The 22,475-nt window shown below is 43.2% G+C and overlaps 1 protein-coding gene across 4 annotated transcripts; it reads right to left on the reverse strand.

Annotated features, from left to right (window-relative positions):
* Positions 1–1,788: 1,788 nt before the first annotated feature.
* On the reverse strand, positions 1,789–22,336 carry git1 (G protein-coupled receptor kinase interacting ArfGAP 1). 4 transcript variants are annotated; one of them, XM_063492448.1, is made up of 22 exons: positions 22,279–22,334; positions 21,901–22,176; positions 17,520–17,653; positions 13,919–14,031; positions 13,118–13,223; positions 12,440–12,526; positions 12,199–12,329; positions 11,974–12,068; positions 11,799–11,841; positions 11,123–11,149; positions 10,444–10,492; positions 10,018–10,090; positions 9,312–9,409; positions 8,377–8,485; positions 7,880–8,004; positions 6,753–6,905; positions 5,533–5,868; positions 4,242–4,304; positions 3,807–3,883; positions 3,341–3,517; positions 2,151–2,214; positions 1,789–2,056 (listed from the first exon to the last, which is right to left on the reverse strand). In XM_063492448.1, the coding sequence occupies exons 2-22, from the start codon at positions 21,950–21,952 to the stop codon at positions 1,841–1,843; spliced, it is 2,328 nt and encodes a 775-aa protein (XP_063348518.1). In that variant the 5' UTR covers positions 21,953–22,176; positions 22,279–22,334; the 3' UTR covers positions 1,789–1,840. The 4 variants fall into 4 exon arrangements, 3 of the variants coding, with proteins under 3 accessions (XP_063348518.1, XP_063348519.1, XP_063348520.1); XM_063492449.1 differs by lacking the exon at positions 5,533–5,868 and having other exon boundaries at positions 21,901–22,336; XM_063492450.1 differs by lacking the exons at positions 17,520–17,653; positions 21,901–22,176; positions 22,279–22,334 and having other exon boundaries at positions 13,118–13,266; positions 13,919–14,015.
* Between the last annotated feature and the right edge of the window lie 139 nt (positions 22,337–22,475).

The raw sequence follows: 22,475 nt of genomic DNA on the forward strand, positions 1-22,475 counted from the left end.
CTGCACTGAGTTTTGTTCCCAACGCTGTCTGCAGAAAGGCAGATGGCTAAAAAGTGACAACTTCTGTGGCCCAGATCAGCAGGCTGTGACAGAAAACTGCTCGCAGGCTTCCACAGAAGCTTGTCAAACAGTCTCAAGGGTAAAAAAAACCAAAAACAAAACATAATAATACTTAGCAAACTAAATCAAGTGCACCTCAGAAGGCTATCTGTGATCCTGGTTGCCAGATCTGGTGCTTTTGTTTTTTTCTCCACAGGTCTACTTTTAAAGCTCAACTCCCAACACACCAGTGTGTCCACTTAATGACACTCAACAGTTACCAAGTAAAGCACCCGTGCCACATAAGCACTTTTTGAGGAAGACTGGGGCTTAATCCTCCATGTGGAAACCAGATGTTCTTATTATTCTGCTTGGCACTGCAAAAAAATGATTACGAAGGTGATTCTGAGATGATTCCACTGGCTCTGGTAATGAGGCGAACAGTAAGAGAAATCAAGCGCAAAGAAAGAGAGGGGAAAAAAAGACAGCTGAGGACATGAAGGAGGAGCAGTTTTGATCCTGGTCCTGTCATAATGCACCATGCCTTTGGCAACTGTTCAACCCCCCACGGCCATAAGATGTATATATCACAAGATGAAGGAAAATGTAATAAAAACTCAACTGTCTTTGAAAAGGAGCGCTTGAGAAATGTTGAGGACCTTTTTTTCACAGGCTGATTCGTGTGTTTGTTTGTTTGTTTGTGTGCATGTAGACTTAAATCCCAGTAAGAGGTTAACACATACTCCCACCTGTCTCCATATTCAACTAAATGAGACAAGGAAAAAAAACATACATAAAATAAAAAATGACAGTCAGTAAAATTATCAATACAAAACAAAAACAATAGGCAAGAAAAAAACAACAACAATAACAATAAATCACAATTATTCCAGTGTAAGGGTTTTTGTTTCTGTAAGTCAGTAAAAAAAAAAAAAAAAGTATTTCTGTCAGACCAAACAGACCTGCACATTCAAAAGGCAAAAAAAGGAGAGGAAAGAAAGGAAAACATGCCAGATCATGCTGTGTACCACCAAAAGAAAGGGAAGGTGATGGGTTTTTAAAAAAAAAAAAAAAAGCTGGAGCCCCTCCTGTAAATGCTTACCCCCATGTGGAAGGAAGTGTGGGAATCGGACTGAGTGGGCTGCAGGTCCTTCTCTGCACCGGACGCTCATCCAGCCTGGGACAGCGTGGGGGTGCGGGGACAGAGAGACCAGAGAGGTCTCTCTGTCCCTCTTCTTTAGAGAGAGGAAAGAAGAGGAGGAAGGACAACCCGACTCCTCGTAAGGACGGAGGGATGGAGATGGCATGGAGGCTGGTCTATCTACTTCTCTCTCGGAGCATACGCTGCCTCCCTCCCGAAGCGGGAGAAGGAGTTACAAGTGAGAATAAATAAAGCAGTCTATGACACGTATGCTCGTCACAGTTTGAGCAGTTTATGGTACACATCCCATTCCAACAGTCTGCTAAGGTCCCTGCGGGCTGTGGTTCCCGTGTTGGCTCCTTCCTCTCGTCCTTCCCTACTTTCGCTTCCACGCCTGTGGAATTTTTTTCCATTCACTGTAGTGTTTCTATCATACAAACGTCCTCTGCTTTGCTTCCATCCAATTCCCTTTCTTTCTCTTTTCTCTTCCTCATGTCAGCCTTGCTCCCCCGTCATTTCAATCCCTTACCCTCCATCCTGTAGTGTGATCGTACTCCCCTCCCACCCCCTGCCCCTCCCTCTTTCTCCCTCTCCCGGAAACCCCCTCCCATCCCACTTTAAACCACACATGCACTGATCCTCTCTCTTTCTTTTGTCGGGTCACTGTTTCTTCTCACGAGTGGTGATTGTGACCAGTTGCTTGGCAGCCTTGGCGATGTCATAGGCGCACTGGATGACCTGCTGAGTGAGAAGCTGGTAGTCTACTGCAGGAGCGCCAGGCTCCGAAGGCGCCGCCTTACGGCACTCCACCTGCAGTCGCGAGGCACTGGAAGCCAACAGGCGGAGAGAACAGTGGACTGCATCCAGTGCTGGGCGCTGCAGACAGATGGAAGCAATCAAAAAAAATGAAGACGTAGATGTAGATGAGAGACACAGTGTGAGAAATAAAACATAAGGACGGGGCACTTACTTTGGGGAAGAGTGAAGCCATCTCTGTGACAGCAGAGTGGATCTTCTCAGAACACGGCACAAAACTGAAAAGAGAAGTGATTCTTTAACTGAAGAGTCAAATGAGTCAAGGACTGTGCAACAGCACTAATGCAGGTGAGCAGGCGAGGTTCCTGCAACGACTCCTGTTTTAAAGAGGGAGCTGGTGTCCAGGAAGCAAAGTTTATCAAACTGGGAGTTTGTGTGACTCACGTTAAAGGTGGGTAAAAAAACAAAAGTCACACAGCAAATCTTTAATTTTTAAAGAGATTTAAATAGATTTCTTAACACCAGCCGTATTTATCAATAGGAAGGTTTAGTGTGCTGTAATTAAATAAAACAAAAGAGTTGAAACTGAGGAGAAACACTGCATTAGCCTCTAACTACAATAAGTGCATTATTTCCTTATTACACCTATCATCATTGGCCCTTGGTGACCGTAAGTATGAGACTGCAAATACAAGCACCCACAACATTCTGAAGAGATTATATTTCTTATGTGGCTTCCTCTAGTAAAAGCTGGAAAATATTGCTAGCGTAACAGTTCAGCCTACTGCCACTGGAGTTAACAACTACATTCTCACTGTGCAGCTGTCGACTATCATTCACATCAGAGTTTACCATTTAAAAATGGAGATGAAGGTACTGTCTATGTCTATCAGACATGTGCTGCTTTGCATTAATCTGATGGCACCTGAGCATTTGAGTGCACCCCAGTCATTCTCCTGGAAAAGTCATGAAGGGTAAACTTAGGTTAGGGGACACAGCACTAGTATAAACTTCATGCGGTCACATGATCTCCTGTGTCTATGAGCTGTTCAGCTCTTTTCTAATTTACAGTAAGATTACTTAAAGTAGCTTTTTGGTGGTTTTGGTGCATTTTCACCATTTCTGACCCAGGGGGAGATTTATTTTAACCGTTTACAGTTTTTATACCTGGTCTTATATTTCCACCCCTAGTATACTCTTATTTCTGTCCTCTGTCTTGCTTTCACATCTTTGTGATTCAGCCTCTCATAATGTCAACATCAACTGTTTGTGAATTGCTATGATCTGATTTGATATTGGGGGTTTTTCTGATTGAAATCAAGAAAAAATTTCCAAGGAAGATTTGTAATTTCTATGCATTTTATTTTAAGATGAAAAGGACTGTGCCACCATTTTTTCACCTACCTGTCGTGTTTGAACTCCTGAGCGGCCCTGAGCAGTTCCTGGATGTTCTTAGTCACCTGCTCAGTCTTCAGTATGACATCCTCTGTGCAGGGTAAGGTGGGGTCTGGCTCACCCCCCTCCCCACCCCCACCCTCCTCAGGCTCCCCACGGCCTTCCTCTTCACTGCTGCGACCCATACTGGATAGGGAAAAGCATTACCCGTGCAACAATTAAAACCTCAGATCAAGGACAGTAGGTGACGGTCACGGATGAGCATTTACAGTCCTGATGTGGCCTTATGTCAACAGCTTGTGCCCCTCGTTTCTTACTAAAAACTGCTACCTCCACATTTCTGTTATAAGTAAATAAAAATAGTTTCCGTGAATCCATTTAAAAAATAAGATAATTAGAAAAGTAGAAAAGTTGATGTTAGAAAGTTAGGAAATCTTTTTTTTTTTAAACTGCAGATTTACATTCAAACACTGACCTTACTGAGGCGTCGTACATTTGTGTGTTGTCGTAGTCGCTGTCGGTGCCACTGCCGTGCTTCTCTGGTTTAGAGACCTGGATGAAAAACACAGCAGGAACTTAATAATCACCACACATTCTAATTATCACACATCATGTCCTGTAAGTATACCTCCTCAATCAAAATTCTAATTTTCATTTGTTTCCATCTAATTGAGATGGTTTCCGCTGATGTCCATTAAATGGGACAGATATTACACTACATTTGGCATGTGGGTAATTCTAATGGGATGAGGGATATTCTGTGATTGAATCTCAGGATTAGGGCCAACAGCAACAGACCCATGAGACACTGGTTTGGATAATACAATGTAAGCCAATAATCTCAACTTTCTGAATGCATTAAGTGGAGGATCATAAAAAGAAATGAAGAGCCAAAACAGCAGCAGCTCACCATGTATCTACCCATCTCTGCAGATCCAGACAGATACGGACTCCCTGAGCCGCCCTTCCTTACCTGGGAGGACAAAGGGAACACAAGGATAGAGAGAGGATGAGAGAGAGATGGAGGAGCATGGGTGAGGCCAGAAAGAAGATTAAAAAGAAATTGAAATATTAGCAGAAAGAGACAGATGATGAAATGAGCAGGGGGAAAAAGAAGCGTGGGGACATAGAGAAGAAGTTTTCTTTTTAAATAAACAGCAGGAAAACAAGGCAAACGAGTCAGTGAGAGCAGCACTGAACAACTCAACAGCTCGCCCATCATCTTTATCTACACTACATGCCTCGCTGCTTATCTAACAGTAAGCAAACATACTGTCAACTAATCTAGCTTCTTCTGCTTGACTTACACACGGCACGCAGCATCTAAAAAGAGACTACCCATACTTAATACTAATGTTGATCTCTGAAAAACAGAATGCATAATTACATACTGTGAGATAATACTACAAACTCAAAGACGAAATGGCAAACAATGCAATGACAGACAGAATGCTTACATCCAGAGGATGCACGGCTGCACTGCAGTGAGCAACGAACGGACAGGTGAAGAAACAGACAGACAGAAAACAGACAAACAGGTAAATCTTTGTGTGAAGAAAGTCACCAACTTGGTGCGGCGGTGAGATGTGTCTGCATTCTGTAGCTCTATTAACGTGCTGTAAACTAAATGCTGCTGAACTGCTCACCTGGTTGTCTGCAATATGAGAAACTTTTTTTTTAAATTTTATTATATTTTTTCTTAAAAGTGGCGGTGAAACAAAAATGAACTTCTGTGCATCTGTGTGTGTGATCCCAGCATTTCCAGATTAAGCAACTGTCCAGCAGCAAAGATGTCAAAGGGGTTTGAAAAGGTCAAAGTGTGCAGAGCAGGCTATGCAGCGGTGTATCAGAGGCTTTTGCCAGGCAGCAGAACAGAAGAAACAGTCATTTTTTGTTGTTTTTCTTTCCCATCTTTCTCCTTCAGGTCACACGTATGCACTCCATCATTTATGCAGTTATAAAGCTCAATATAACAAATCTTTTTGAACCATAACAAAACTTCCCTTAAAAATGGGTTCGTGCACAACTGGATCTCTTGAAAGAGAAGGACTGAGAACTGAGATGCAAGGGGAAAGAAGAGGGGGAAAAAATGTAAAGATCAGGATCAGACCATCACCTATTTAATCAGGCCAAAGACAGGCAATCAGAGCCACCGAGGCGAAGGTGGTGAGTGGAAAGGGGACAGGGCCGTTCTAACTTACGCTGGCTGTGTTGAGGGGCTGCAGGCGGGGCGCCAGGGAGTCCAGGACTGGGGGACCATGGGCCGTGGGGCCGGGGGCTGCCCCTGGCTCGTACATTGAGAAGGCCTGGCGTTCCCTCCGGTGAGGGTGGGAGTGGGGTGTGGCCGAGGAGGGCACCGAAAGCACCGGTGGGTCCCCTCCTGGCCCAAATCCACCCACTCCACCTCGCATCCCACCCACTGCCCAGTGGCCTCCTGTTCCCCCACCTCCACCAGGTCCCCCTACCCCATGGCCAGCTGCTCCCCCAGCCTGCTGGCCCCTCCGTAGCGCACTGTTCTCTGTCTGCATCCGGGTGATCTAAAGGAGAGGAGGAAGGCAGCAGGGAGGGATGAGAGAATGGAGGGAGGGATGGAGGGAGGAACATGGGAAGGTTGAAGGGATTTGGGGGGGGGGGGGGGGGGGGGGGGGTGAACTGAACGGTCAAAAACAAGCATCCATATTGAGGCTCATATCACGCTTCACATATTAAGTCAGTATTGAGGGGGGGGGGGATGCAACACATGGCATTACACTCCAATAAGCTGGGACTGGGTCTTAGGGAAGGGGTGGAGGGCTACAGTACATATCTGAAAATACAGTGTTTGTGTTCAAGGGGCCTAATCTGACACATTTGTTATTTGCAGTGTTTTTTTTCTATGTTTGTTTCAAATCTTCATTAAATCCTCAGTGACGTGAGAAGATGAACACATAAATGAATCACTTAAGCCAGTCGCTAATGAACATATTAGGGAAATGACAATGACTCACGGGAAAAAAAAGATGCAACAATGAACAACACATGAGCTCCAAAAGTAAAAAATTTCACATGAGAACAACAAAAGCTTTACTTTCTATACAGCACTGGAAAGCGGTCGCCAAATATATCAACCCGAGAGAGCAGTGAAGGAATAATAACACCCTGACAGGGGGAAAAATCATCTTGCAAAGATATTAATTTATTCAACTGTCTCTCCATCATTCTACCCTCTTTCTGTCTGAATCAACTGCCCCGTCTCTTTTACCAATCTGTCTTGTGTCTTCTAGTCATCATTACCAAGCACATCTTTTATTCCAACTTCTATTCATTTTTTATTCTCTTTCTAAGAAGCCACGCAGCAAACCCTTTATTAGTCTGAATGGTCACTGCTAATCCTCTCGTTCCACCTGCGCTAATCCTCTCGTTCCACCTGCACTCCTCCTACCTCCTTCTGGAGCCGCCGGAGCTCCTCGCTCAGGTTGTTGTTAACCTTCATCAGCTGCTGCACCTTAGCTTCTGAGGAGGCCAAAGCCTTCTTCACCTCCAGATACTCCTGCAGGGTGATGGGACCATCTGACAAGTCTGAGGAGTCCATACTCTGGATTGATAGGAACATATAAGGCAGGAGGTCAAACAGGCAAACAGGTCGAAAGATTTGGGGAGGGATTGTGATTAAATTCCTTCAATACATTCTGTATTTAGTGAAATTCATGCATTAACAAGATTCTAAATGTGTTTGTAATTTATACATTTTTTTAAGCTGTGAAAAAAAAAAACAGCTGTGGCTGTGAGGCAAGAAGAGGCCTAACTTGAAGGTAGGATCACACACACACACACATATATATATATATATATATGCACACATTAGACCTTTAGTTCTTGCTCTCAATATTCCCCCTCACTTCCTTTCACCCCACAGCCTGCTCAGATTCAGCCCTCAACCACTCCCTGGAATTAAACCAATAAATACACCTTTCATAAACTACACTTTATAGCCTTCTGCTTGTCATTTATTCACCACTATTTCTATTACCCACTGCTTCATACTAGAACACACAATTCTTCGATGCTGTGAGCACCGTAAAACAACAAATGCATATATTTCCTTGGATATAAAGGCGAGTAGATCCTCCAGCTTGGCGGGGTCTTACCCTGAGCATGAAAAGAAGCTTGTTACTGGTGTAGCTTCACTTCTACCCCTCCCACATCATTTTTCCTTCCTTTTGTTTCTTAAATCTGTCTCCTTCTCTTTTCCCTCCCATTACACACGCTCTCTCTGTGCATGAACAATGCCTGCTCTGACAGGGACCCAGAATAGCTGATGATGTCACTCAGGAGTTATGTGGCAGCCATGAGTGTGGCCAATTCCCGCAAAGCATGTTGGGAGAAGCAGTCATTCAAGCCACTAAACTGTGGAAAAGCTTTGCTTACTAATATGACTGAATGAAATGCAGGGATAGAGGGAAAGGAAACACATCAAAATAGTGATTAACAAGTATGAAAGCAACACAAACGTGGGGTAAAGGGTAGCTATCTAGAAAAAAGAAAAAAAAAGTGTGTCACGTTGTATACCTTTGCACGGTTGCTACGTTGTGTGTTGTTGTTGTTCTGGGTGGTGAGCTCGCTGTCTGTATCCTCGTCAGAAGCTACACTGTCGTAGTCGTGCTGGTCATCATCAATGCCCAGGTCCAGCGGGTCTGATAACAGGGGGAAGAAAAATCTGCCCATTTACAGTTTTCTTTCACGTAATATTAGCACTCGCTCTTCTCTCAAATGTGATCTTTCTCCTGGGAGTGCTCAAAGTAATAACACTGCTAACTGATTTTAACCAGCTGTGTGTCGTACTTGACCGTTTCATGTAAGAATAAACTGTCACACAGGAATGATTCTCTTATAACTGTGCTGCTGCTGCGACACAGGTGATTCTAAAAGTTTTAAGGTTTTATGCTTTGCAGACTTTTGCAAACTGGTATAAATCAATAAATGGATATCTATGCATCGTGCATATTAATCAGGTTAGATGGCACTGCCTTCAAAGTTTAAAGTCTAGCCCTCCCTCCCAGTCTCACCAGTAGGGCTAAGACCTTTTCCCTGCTGTCTCCTTTTGGCGTCACTCAAGATGTCGATGATGAGGGTAGCAAACTCCCGGGCGTTGAAACGGGCGAGCTTCTGGCGGCCCTGAGAAAAGAATAAGCCGGGAGTTACACAAACACATGCGCACACAAACACTGGCATCAAAGCCTGAAATTCAGTTCCGCGTTTTTCTTTTTTAAAATCATGAGCTGAGTATGAGACAAATACAATGGGGCCCATAGTCAGTGGTTCAGTGCCTGTGTGACTGCTGTGGTCAGTTACCATGTGCTGTGGAAAAACACAGTCATACTCTCAACACACACAGCAACACAACATGTGCAAAGGAACATAAACTCTACAATTAGGTTAGCGTCCAGGCATCTTCATAAGAGCACAAGAAGGTCAGCTCCTACCAAAGTGTAAAACCATTCACACAAGTTCAACTCTAAAGACGTGATTTCTTCTGTTTTCGACCATAAATAGCAGCCTCTGACCGCAGTGAACTGCCCAATCATGTGAAAGCAAACGTGGCCATGTGGGAGTTGTTTGTATATGTGTGTGTGTGTGTGTGTGTGTGTGTGTGTGTGTGTGTGTGTGTGTGTGTGTGTGTGTACACTTGGGTTTGAGTGTTTACACCAAAAATGAGCCATGCAGATGACTATAAACTTTGTAAGTGGACTTGAGATTTCGCTCTCTACCTCACAGGGAGAGCTAGAGAGCTAGAGAGGACAGAAAGATTACACTCTCACAGCTGAGGAACATCCGCTGCTAATTTCACACTCCTTTCTCTGCTTGTCGTGTCCCCCCCCCCCCAACAAACACATAAACTGCCTATCTAAGAAATAAGAAATCTCCATTTTGTCTTTTTTGTCTCCCTATCTGTTCCTTTAAATCGGTCATTACAAACGTATATGAGTACATGCGTGTTTACCTGGTTGCGGGTTGCAGAGTATTCAGGATTGACTGGTAGGAAAGGGACTGCGCTGCGTTCTGTTACCAGAGTGCTGTGGTTCTGGGTCGTAAGCCACACTGGAGACAAAAACGTAAAGCAAAAAATAAATCTGTGAGTGCATGTTCAAACAACAAGGTCGCCCACATCCAACCACACGCAGCCCATCCACCCACACATCCACAGAGATATAAACAAAGTACAGCGAATCTCTTACAGTGCAGTTTTGTGCTCTGTGTGCTGTTGGTGGTGTGTCTACGAGTGTATCCCTGCTACTTACCTGTGTGCTTCAGTCAGAAAGTGCGCTCTGACTTTTGCCCATACTGAAGGAAAGGGAGAGAAGAGAAGGAAAAAAGAGAAAGAGCCGAAGAGGAGGAGAGAGACTCAAGAATTTGCGAGGCACTTCCTCGCTCCAATTCTCCTCCTCCTCCTCTTTCACTCAAAACATTTTGGCCTTCCTCTTCAGCAGTTTTTCCCTTCTCTCCTCGCCCTGTCCTTCATATTCACTTCCTTTTTCTTTGGCGCTCATTATCTTTATATCAGCTTCACTCCCATAACTTTTTCTCAAGAGTTTTTACGTTTTTCTAGTTTGTTTCAACATCAATTTGGTCCACAAAGGGGAAAAAGCCCAAACGCACGGACCCAGGCAGACAGTCGTACAGGGTATAAAGGAAGCGATAAGGCTCACCTGCATCATTTTCTCTGCGATCCACCTCGTCATAGACGTCCATTGCTAGCTCCTCAAACAGCCGATTGTTGAGCTGCCACACATGCGCACACAAATTGACATTAGCGGGTCTTATTGTACATGTCTACATAGATACAGCACATGCTGAACAATAAGCATCAGCGTGACAAACCAGAGAGAGCAGATGAAATAAAATGAACTTAATAACAATCTATCAGATTGACATGGAGAGAATAAACAGCTAGGAGCAGAAAATCTGTGACACCAACTCTGACCTTTTCTTTTCACCCAACAAAAACTCTTTTCTTGTATTTTTTTAATTTTTTTACTTTCAAGAACCTGTTAAAAAAACAAACAAAGCCCGCCAAAACACAGCAGTCTGTTGCTTTTGACATTATAACCATAAGCTATGTAAATTCAACTCACCGCTTGGAGCTTCTTCTTGGCAGCCTTGGCCAGTTCTGAGAGGTCCAGACTAGAACAAAAACACAGAAGATGACAATCAAAGAGGCATCGTAAATATACAGTGGAATAAAGACGCAGAGAGGAAGGGGACAGGGGAGGGAGATATGAGATGGAAGAAAAAAGTGAGAGGGGAGGAGGTGGAAAGGGAGTTTTTTCTAGAATGAGGAGGGAAAGCGGGTACATTTGGGGTGGGACAACTTGTTCTAATGGTGACTGCTGGTCAGGTAACAACAGCAATATAAATGTGAGTTGGCTTTCACATATTATGCTGTAGGTGTGTCAAGTTTGTGACACAGTGAGATTACAGAGATTCGAAGTTTTAAAGACTGATCTGAAACTCTTTAAATATGCTCTCACTGTGGCCAAAGATGTCACTAAGGATACACGCTGAAGTAAAATTTGAATATGCGAAAAAGCCTGGTGTGATTCAAACACACAACAGTCTTTCAGTCACAAGACTTCTGGATTATTTACATCTGTTTTAAACTTTACAGCTTTATAATCTATAAATAACTGTTCAATGCCACGCAAGAAAAGCTGGATGCACTGTGGGATACAAGAGAGATGGAAGTATACAGAGAGGGGACCGATGGGGAGAAAGAGATTCTGGGGGGAAAAAGAACAAGGAAAGTAAAGATACCTCTGTGTCGGGCACTTAGGACGAGCTCTGACTCCACCAAGCACAGCGAAATGGAGAACAGAAGTGAGAAAAACGAGAGAAACAGACAGAAAGAAGGGGAAGAAAAGCCACATGAAAACAGCTTTAATTGTTGTTATCAAGAGGAACCATTCACCAGAAACAGAACAGATGCAAGTGGAGTTAAGATGACAGCACAGAAGTAAGACCCATTTCAGTAACGAACAGATCTGGAGGTGCAACACATCTCTGAACTGTAGCTGAGAAAACCCAGCGCCCATCAAACAGGTGAAAGAAGCCGTGCTAAGAAATGCTGAACTCGATGTGTCACGGCCTGAGCACTCGTGTGTCTTTCAAATCCACGCTGCAGTTCAGCATTACTTAACCAAGCGCGCTTCAAGTATCTACCTCACCAAATTCACAGTGAACAGACAGCTTAATAAAGACTTCCTTTACCTAACTCCTTTGTGGGGGCTTTGGTGCCACCCTGTGGTCAGAACACTAAATTATATCAATACATACATGTCAGACAGAGAAATTAAGCAGTCACAGAAGTAAGGCAAGTTTGGCAGCTGCAAGTTTAATCATGTAGATATTTTTTTTCAAGCAATTAAACGACAACAGACTTGCAGCTGTTCATAATTAATTTAAGACAATAAAATGATAATTTGGTCCATACCTGTCTGCCATTTGAGGAATGATATAGTGGCCATTCTTGTGATCTGGGAGAGAAGAGAAAAATGTAACAACCGAATAACAAAAATCTACCACAGTATGTTACTGAGGTTAACTGCTGTGCTTAAAGGCATGTGAGGAGGAGTACAAAAACAGGGAAAACTGGTGCATTAGGTTACCTGGACGCCGACCGCACAAGTAGAAGGCTAACCTGTCCGTCAGCTCATACTGACACTCTACCAGACGCTCTGCTAGCTCTATATGGCCCGCCTGCCTGGAACACACACGCACATAAAATGATTCTATTTGTGTTGTGTTTACCATTAGATTACTCAATTCCAGAGCTGAACAGGGTCTAAATGCAGGTTTTGTATTTACTGAATTGTGCTTTCAAATTCCTGTACCTAGCATAGTCCATAGGTGTGCGTCCGTTAATGTCAGGCGATCCAGGGTCTGCACCATACACCACGAGCAGCTCAGCCTGCAAGATCTGGCCTGCCTTGGCTGCCACATGAAGTGGGGTAGTGCCTTTCTCCTGTGGGACACACACAGAAACACAGTCACAAAAAGAGACGCCTGGCATAAAGAGTAAGTTAACAGCACAAGACGAAAATGTGAGTCAGTGGTAGATTTTTTTGTCCTGACCGGGTGGAAGAAGTTGGCCTGAGCGCCGAGGGACAGGAGCCGAAGACACGTCTCTAAACTCCCCGTCCGCACGCTTGAATGAAGTTGCTAATAGAGAGGGAGAAACAGACAGGTAGAGAGGAGAGAGAGAAACGGGGAGAGTCGGGGGCGGAAAGATTAAACATCACGGAGAGACAGAAACAAACTGAATTCCCTTATTAGCCCAGAGAGGCACCACAGCGCTAGAGATGATTGTTGCATCCTGCTGTGTCATTCAGATCACTCCCTGCTGGGTTGGGGGGGTTATAAGTAAAAGAGCATCTGTGTGTGTTTGCCTGAGTGCATGAGTGCATGTTTATGTGCAACGTCCGCTACTGACATTCATAAAGGAAACAACCTTTGTGCTTAGACATGCTGTTCCACAGTATGGCTGTGTCAGTATAGGCTAATTAACCTGAACTCATAACATCCTACCCATCAGCTCAGTACAGAGTAACATTAGAGCCCAGATTAAAGACAATACTGTGTTTTCTGTTATCATCCACACAAGTGCAGAATCCTTCACTTAGCGGATAAAAGAAAGCATGCTTATAGTTCTACAGATGACAAGTCGAGTTAAATTATTCTCTAATTGTTTATCAAGAAAAAACAAGTGTCGCACGCATTCAAGTCAGCAGCTGCGCAACACCATTTTCTTACCTTACTGAGATCCTTAGTGGTGACGCCATCGTCATCACGACAGGGCAGCTTGTGCACGAATGCGAGCATCTGGTATTTGGCTCTGATGAACTCTGACTTGGTGGGACTGCACAGGAGGGGAAGTTGAGATGGTTACCAAAAGCCCAGGCCTCAAAGGTAAACAAGAACATGCGAGGACAAAATATGTGGAACTGCAATTCATGCAATAAACCCTATTATACAGCAAAATGCGTTTCAGCATCATGACTGCAAGTGCATACGGCGCCCCACCGAGGGATTTGAAGCCCCACTAGAGGTAAGGTCATTTTGCTTTGACTTCATTTTTCTCTCTCACCCCCTCACTCTCATCAAATAGAAAGATCAGGCGCCTTTCTGTGTGAGGTACAGACACAGAAAGTGCTGTAATAATAGACAAACGGCCCCCCAGCAGTAATAAATAATCTCTACAGTGAACCGAACTGATGGGTTATGCCTAGTTTCCTAGTTTGCATTACATAAATGGATAAAGAAATAAATCTGATGAACACTGCAGAGGTTTTTAAAAGGGAATTCACACTAAACCTCCATTTTCCGGTGAAAAAGAAATGAGCAAATATTTTTCCTGCGGGTCCCGATCTCATGACTCTCCCAAAGCCATATTTCAGCCCACAACGCACTAATGTACTTAGAAATAAATACTAGTTGCAATTGTTCTTCACCAGTCAAAAAAAAAAAAGAGAGAGAGAAAAATTATGCTTACAAAGGGACAATAATTTCTCTGTGTCCTAATGTGGATTTTGAGCCTGTGCAGAGCATACTTACTGGACTTTGTCCTGGGGGTTCGGTTTCCTGCGGCCACTCTGCACCTGAGCCGGGTCCAGGAGGCTGTGTTCCCATATGGAGTTGGCCCCGTTACTGGCCAAGGTCTGAACCATCTGAAACACAAACGCGTACAGACACACGCACGCACACAGAAGTGACTCAGTGTTGGTTTGCTGTCATGAGCATGTTTTATTAAAGCCAGCGTAAAGCAGTGTGTTCGGAGTTTGTCACACGGAAGAAAAATGTGTTATCCTCTGGCTAAACTGACTGTTAATCACAGAAAATTAGGTTTCAATATCCTGAACAAAAAAAAAAAAAGCAATATTCTCTGCTTGGAGACGCTGGAAGCCTGTCTACTGAAGATGCTACGACTGTGCGCCCAATCCTGGGAAGGCAGTTTCTCTCGAAGATAAAGTACCTCTTCAATTTGAGAAATGGATTATCGATCTAGAAGCTTTTTCTGGATTAGTACAGCTATGTACAACAACCAGGCGATCAGATCATTATGACCACCTGCCTAATATTATGTTGGCCCCCCTTTTGCTGCCAAAACAGCTCTGACCCATCGAGGCACGGACTCCACTGGACCCTTGAAGCTGTGGTATCTGGTACCAAGATGTTAGCAACAGATTGTAAAGAAACCTTTAAGTTTAAATATTGAAGTCCCGCAAGCTGTGTGGTGCAGAAATGCAGAAATCAGACCAGGCCACCTTCTTTCATTGCTCTGTGGTCCAGTTCTGATCCTCATGTGCCTACTGTCAGTGCTTTCAGCAGCTGATTGGGGTCAGCATGGGCGCACTGTCTGGTCTACAGCTATGAGGCCCTACTGCGATGGTCTGTGTATTCTGACAGCAGTAACCTTTTCAGTAATGTGAGCTATAGTAGAATGTTTGTCGAATCAGACCACATAGTCCAACCTTCACTCTCCAATGAGCCTCCGCTGCCCATGACTCTGTCACCCGTTCATCGCTGTTCCTTCCTTTGGCCACCTTTGATAGATACCGACCACTGCAGACTAGGAACACCCCCACAAGAGCTCAAGTTTTGGAGATGTTCTGACCCAGTCCTCTAGCCATCGCAGTTGGCCTAGGGCTGGGCCATATCATACCGTTCACGGTAATACCGGTATAACGTTGGGCAACGATAAGAAAATGAAATATCGCAATAGAATATGGTTAAAACGCGCATGCGCAGTGTCTTTGTTTTCATACGCACATGGCGGAAAAAGCATGGCGGCGACGGAGAATAAGAAGGGCGAAAGCGGATCGTTGAATGAAACAGATGAACCAGAATTGGTTTGTAAAAATGCTGCAACTTCAGTGGTGTGGAACTGGTTTGGCTTTCGTCCCTCAGATACACAACAAAGCACTATTTTTGGTAGAGCATGCTAGTGGGCTGTCGTTATTACCGTGTTCTTTGGAAAATACGGCACACTTAAAATCAATCCTTTGATTTTTCTGAAAATCGACAGTGCCTCTTATAATCCCGAGTGCCTTATGTATGAATTCTGGTTGTGTTTACTGACCTTGAAACAATTTTATGTGGTACACGGCGCTCGAAAATCTGTCAAATGTTTCAGTACAACTTTGCTAAGCTACGAACCCACACCGCTTGATGGATTGTCGGAGCATTACGGCTATCGTAGGCAGGAGCCTCACGGAGTGATACGTACTGTGCTTCAACATAATATTACCGTATTGTGTGTGTATAACCTCTTTTTAAGTTTTGTGGATATTATACATGGTTATGCTGAGGATATGTCGGCCGATTTCCACTGGAAATGCCTTTTGGTTAAACTGTCAGCAAGGAATTTGCATTTCCACTGTTAAATTTTTATATAACTTTAATGCACATAAAAAACAGCTGCTTGTTTAAGTGAAAATACATTGATGTTTTTGGGGGTTTTTGCACTAATAAAGTTGTGGAGTTGTAAAGTATTTTGTCTAGTGTCAATTATATCGTCAGTTATATCGTTATCGCACATTTTCAAATGCATATCGTGATAAATATTTTTGGTCATATCGCACTGCTCTAGTTTGGCCCTTGTCAAACTCCTTCAAATCCTTCCGCTTACCCATTTTTCCTGGACAAAATGTTCCCTTGTTACCCAATTTAACCCATCCATTCACAGGTGACATGATGAAGAGATAGTCAGTGTTATCCACGCCACCTGTCAGTGGAGTGTCAGTATTCTGAGTCACCAGCACCTGAACACAATTCAGAGCCAAAACAGGTGCCGACCTACACAAAGTATGTCATTTGGTGACTATTACTCTGGAAAACTCACTCACCTCACTTAAATTTGCTAAGAAGGATTAGATATAGAAAGAATGGCCTGATTTATTTTGAACACAGAAAGCTTTTTTTCAAACGATGAGTATCACAACATCAACTCTGCAAGGACTACTGTACTCTCTGATCTTTAACAAGCTTTAAAACAACTGAGATCCACAGACAACCTGCTGTTAGGGCGTTTTCACATCTGATTCGTACTCTGGTTCAAATCAGTTAATGAGTCAGTAAACTTGTAGCCGTTCCCCCGTGCTTTGGTTTGTTTTCACGCAGAGAAAAATCCAAGTGAACTCCAAGTGAACCAAAATGTGTCACTACAAACCACGTGACAATGTTCAGTCTGCTTACTAGCCAGATGTGTCTGGAAGAAGGCGCTGTGTTCTGGACTATAACAGAATTTACTTTCATTAGCATTTGCAGATCTATCAGACCCTAACCCTGTGTGGCTGCTGGATGTTTTTAGCTCAAACTTGCTAATTGGTTTGGATCTAGGTGGGATCACATTCACACCATAAACCCCTCCAAAGGTTCTCGGTGCAGTCGTTTTGGCCTGCACCTGAGTGTGATTACAGTGTTCATGTGTGACCACAAGACCATCACATTTAATAACATTAGCAAATGTTTCATGAAAATGATGCTTTTCTACAACATGTAAAAGTCACATTCAGAAAGTAGAAGACTTCCTGGGGTCTACTGATGCTAATGCAGTTCTATATGTTTTAAAATTACATCAGTGTTATGACTCCAGTGCATCACTGAAACATAATTTCTGGACTGGCCAGAAAATCTTGGAAGAAATTAGTTTAACAGCTTATTTTCATAATTCAGTATCATATAGCTCACAGCCATAGTGATTTCTGTAACTATTATCTAACGCGTATAATGTGTTACGAAATAAATCTAAATTATCTTCAGTAAAGCTGCAGAACAACCCTGATACACATTTGTGCTCTACACTGGAATCAAAACTGGTTATAAAACCAATATAGCCAAAAACTCCCACACTCCTCATGCCTCCTTAATTACAGGATGAAGATGAAGCAGCACTAAGCACCTCAACCTGCATTTAGGCCATACTGAGACGAACACAGATATACAACAAGAGTACAGACAGACTCACAGATCAAAGTTAAACTATATGATCAAATAAAAAATAAACACAAACTGCAGTACTGTGGATTTGCATCTTCTGAGCTGACTAAGATTTCTGCAGTAGCTCTTCTTTCTATGGCACTATTCTGGGTACTGCGTTTGCCTCACAAGCCCTTCCCTGTTTCTCATTCCTTCGCTCTTCATTTCTCAGACTTACCTGCAGTAGGGAGGGAGGCCATCCGCTGTGCCTCAGGTGCTTGACTATGGAGATATGGCGGCCTAAACTGCGGTGGACCGAACAGCATTCATCACAAATCAGGACCCCTCGGTTGATACTGGTCCAGCCCGGGTCTGACAGACAGAAAAACACAGAAAGCATTAGGATTTTCATAAGCACACTGTGACTAATTAGACTTTGGAGATTTTTAAAAATATTAAGTGCTTTCCATCCAGGCCACACGAACATACTCATGAATATCCACGATTTATGACGTGGGTGGTCCAAATTACAGTTTACTACACAACTATAATGCCATTTTTCCCAAGGAAGAGATGCGGTCTACCTACACTGCTACTCTTTTAGGCTTCAGTCAATATCAAGTCAAACATATGTGCGTCTTTTTTTATAGGTCTTTTTATCTGCTTCTGAGCAAAACCACATGATGGATAAAATAAAGATGAGTACCAGACAGTGATCCTGTCACAGATATTCCAATTAAGTTTCTAAGTATTATACATTTCTCAGCTGAATGAGCACCTGGTTTGTATTACGCACATTAAGAGTAAAGCAGGATGTATATGTCAGTAATGAATCAAAGGGCTTTTATAACTGAGAGAATTTTTGAATAAAAACTGGGTTATTGAAAAGACAAGAACTAGACATTTTTAAATATTAACTCTGAAAACTGACTTAAATAATGCAGAAATGAATCATGTGAAAGCACAACTATGTGGACACAGCTACATGGTTAACACTGTTGCCTCATAGCAAGAAGGTCTGAGACTCAAATTAGCCCATCTGGCCGGAGCCTTTCTGTTTAGTTTGTATGTTCTCCCCATTGCCTATAGGTGCAAATGGTTATCTGTCTCTATGTGTTAGCCCTGCGACCAGCTGGCGACCTGTCCAAGCTGGCTGTACCTCGCCTTTTGGCCTATGGCCGTGGGATAGGCTCCAGCCCCTCCGTGATCCTAAATTTGATGGACAGATGATTCGACATTTCCATATATCAGATAGTCTTTTTTTTTTCTTTTAGGCATATTACATATTAAAGTGATTTCCCTAACATTCATTATGTGCATGTATGTATTTAGTCACTAACGCTCTCCCCAACTTTGCCCAGACCAGCTGGTGTTGCAGACTGCCCTCTGGTTGACAAACTATGCAACACTCAAAACATAGTTGAAGGGTGTTTCTCCCTTTTATTTTTTACTTTTTTATTTTCATTTATCATGAAAATAAATGCTAAAGCCGATGAGCAAATAGTTAATACTGGCTTATAATATCAGTTTGCTTGGTCAGGCTCTGATTGCAATCAATTTTAGTTATTCCTGTGAAGAACTGTGCAAGTCTGATAAGAAACAGTTATATATAGCATTTTTACAAATATATAAGTTAGCTTGCACCTTACAGTCATAAACAGCTAGGAATGAGACAAGTTGTGCTTTGCTGCCACCACTAAATATTACTAGTTTATGACAGTGGCTTGACAAAGAAACCTGTTTTAATATCTAAGAGAAGAAACATATCTCTAAATGGGTGCAAATGAGGTGAGGAAGTGAAGGGCAGCAGCAAAGGCCAGCGCCAGTCCAATGACACTGAAAGACTGAGTCTGGGTTATGTTTTTGCCCTCAGGACCCTGATGCGATGAATGCCTCACAACTAACACAGTCTGCAGTATCAAAACAAGCATCTGCACACTTACATGCACACTGTTCACGCCCAAACGCACACACATATCTACAATGTGTGTTGGTCACACTCAGCCTGGGATAAAAACTGTCTGGGCTTAGGGTATTAATGGAGCTAAAATAGTCCATCATCAGATGAACCGGCATGCTTTAAGTCTTTTTGCCCATAGAAAAAAGAGAAAAAAAAAAGAAATATGAAATGCAAAATGGCTTTGAAAAAAGCTGTAGCTCAGTTTAGAACAGCAGCCCCGTAGGCTTTAAAGGCCGCAGCAATTTAATTCCTTAATCTGTGTAATAAATATTAAAAAAAACTCCCACAGGCTAGGCTATCTGCCTGGTCTGCTAAATCAATATGAGGCTATGCCATTAAGCTATTAGAAGTGGATAGACTATTAGCAGTGCTGTATTGGTGAAATCTGCAGCATGTTGCTGCATAATGTTGCCTAAAGTTGGCCTAATTCATCAATCCAGTATAGCATTTGTTTTTATAAGTGTCAGCTAACCCTGCACAAAAACATGCAACAAATGAGTGCAAGTTTTTAAAATTGTGTAACACTCCACTCTTAAACACTGAGATAACATGTTGCACACATCTGCATACTTTGGCCGTTAACAAGTTAGCTTCAGGCTCGTTTGGTGTATATCACAACGGATTTTAATACAGTGTTTAATTGTACTAAGTGTCAGCTTGCCGGATTTACTCCATCTTACTTCTAATTTTAACCAAACACAGCAACAACAGCAAAGCCTGACATGGACACCGACACGACATATCGACTCAACCCCGCTGTTCTCTTCTGTGAATAGTTGCACAAGAGTTTCAGTTTCCTAAACAAATGCATCTGTGCGCAATAAAGAGTTTACTATAGTGACGATGTGATTCATTGTTGCCATAAACTGTGCAGATTGCCATGGTGTGACATTAAAGGCTCCTGAAGCTTGGCTACGAAAAGGAGTATCAGTCGTCCTTTGTAGCCATGCCATTGAGTTATCCCCCAGTATGACACAAAGCTGGGTAGTAGGGAGGTGGCCTGTCACCAGGGGCTAGGTCAGCATTTTGCAGAAAGCACTGCGTGCGTGTGTATAAGTCGCAAGGAGGGGCTGCATGCAGAGAGATGATGGTTGTAGAAGAAATGCACGGCTAGTAACAGGTACGCAAACAAGCCATCTACCATTGTGAATGCCTTATTTTCTCTAGTAAATAAACTAAAGCTTTAAAACATAACTAATATGTCACAGACAATGTGCATTTAATTATTCTGCAAGTTAATATAGTATCAACGAAAGGAGTTCAACTGGGGTTTCATCAGTATGTAAAACGTAACTCAAGGGGAACCAGAAAAGGCAAATAGGTGCTGAAGCATGTTAGTAAGTAATAATAGCAAGGTGTACAATGCAAGGCTGGACTGCAGCATATAGACAGTTAAGAGTTATCAGGGGTAGCAGCTGTCATAAGAGCAGCTGCTGCACATGTATACATGAATGAACGCAAGCAAGGCACACAAGATCACCAATGATCAAGGGGATCGAACTGAAACAGCACGTGCATTTGGGACTACATACGAAGGGTCTTATTGACACTGCCTCTAACTCAGATTTTAACAAACACAGATGGGGCCAATGGAGAAGTGGGTTAGAAACTAACCTAGAATTATGGATGGTCACTGTAGTGGAAATCACTACGCCCTGAACAGTATGGATGAAAGCTAAGGCAGGTGAAGCTAGAAATTATGGCCCTTTTCCTTTTTTTTTTTTAAACTTTGTGTTGTACTAGATTAATGGAACTGAGGTGGCTTTTAAATGATTTTGAGGTACAACTACAGGTATGGCTCATTTCAGGTTTATGTTGAACTGTGCTCCAACTTAGGATGACTGTAAACTGAATATACTCCTATTAATTCTCACTATTTTACTTCTTAACTTTACTGGAGATGTTCTAAAATTATCAAGTTAAACAAACAGAAACTCTAGTTACGTTTTTGATACTTTACTGTATTTTTTAAGCCAAATTGTTGTTAAAGCTACTGACTGGTCGCTGACGCTTTAGCTGAATCAGCTTGGCAATAACTTGGCGTTTAGCAAAAGTTAGCTAAAGTAGCTAACGTCATAGCTAAGCTAGCAGTATAAAAAGCACGAACTCCAAAAGCCACGGGCAATTGCTAACAATATGATAGCTGTCCATCGATATAAATGTATTATTATATCTCAGGACATTCACTCTACCATAAATTCTTCTATCACACAGCTGCATAGTGACTCAAAATCGCCAGCTCGCTAGCCAAGCTAAGCTAACGTGTTCGGAAGTCTGTCCCGGTCACGAAAATCAAAACAAACGTCTCTTCGAGTGGGAAGGCAGCATAAAGCTGACACTGGGATCTTAAACTGTCCCAAATAAACTACTCGTTCTTACAAATGGCCGTGGTCAAATAAATATACCTATCAAGTTATTCAATGGCTTACAATAACGTTGAGCAGCTGTTAGCTAGAGATATTCTCCCGTTGTGGCAACACGCCTATTTTTTCCAGTGTTTATTTTGGGCCTAAACGACGCTTTGGAGCCCTGGCCGTTTTCCTGCTCTGCAGACCCTCTGACAATGACAGCAACTTCGGCCTTGTTCTCCCACCACGTCGCCCCTATCGACGCATTGTTCCAGTCCCATGGTCTGTTTTCCTTTTTTTCTGTTCCTTACCTGGCGCACTGCAGTCAGCGCAGACTTCTGTTCTTTGTAGCTTTCTCGACATATCGAAAGTGGATGAAACGGAGAGGTGGATGTCGGCGATGATGTGAATATTCGCCCGTCTTCCCCCCCGAGCTACAGACCGACGTCTGCCGTCAACCGATGCGGCCCCTGAATCCCCGGAAGCCGGGTGGTATGATCGGCTTTTCCCCCGGCCAGCTGACGACGACTGAGCTTCCCGTTAATTCCAGTGGTCTGTTCGCCCACGTTCGCTGATGAACTCCAAGGCTGGATCCAAGTTATGTGAACATAGTTAATCTGTTTGTATAAAGGATCTCATCTCGGAATATTGCTACAGTAAATCTGTTCCCTGCATTGCCTGCAACTCACCGAGAGACGGCAGCTCTTTACCTGACAGTATCCGCGCTCGCGCTCACTCACACGCACTCACACACTCTCTCTCTCTCTCTCTCTCTCTCTCTCTCTCTCTCACACACACACACACACACACACACACACACACACACACACACACACACACGCACACACAACATCCCGACAACTTAGGACAGGGAGGGACAGGGCGT

Source organism: Pelmatolapia mariae, linkage group LG14 (assembly GCF_036321145.2).
Source record: "Pelmatolapia mariae isolate MD_Pm_ZW linkage group LG14, Pm_UMD_F_2, whole genome shotgun sequence".
Lineage (NCBI taxonomy): Eukaryota > Metazoa > Chordata > Actinopteri > Cichliformes > Cichlidae > Pelmatolapia > Pelmatolapia mariae.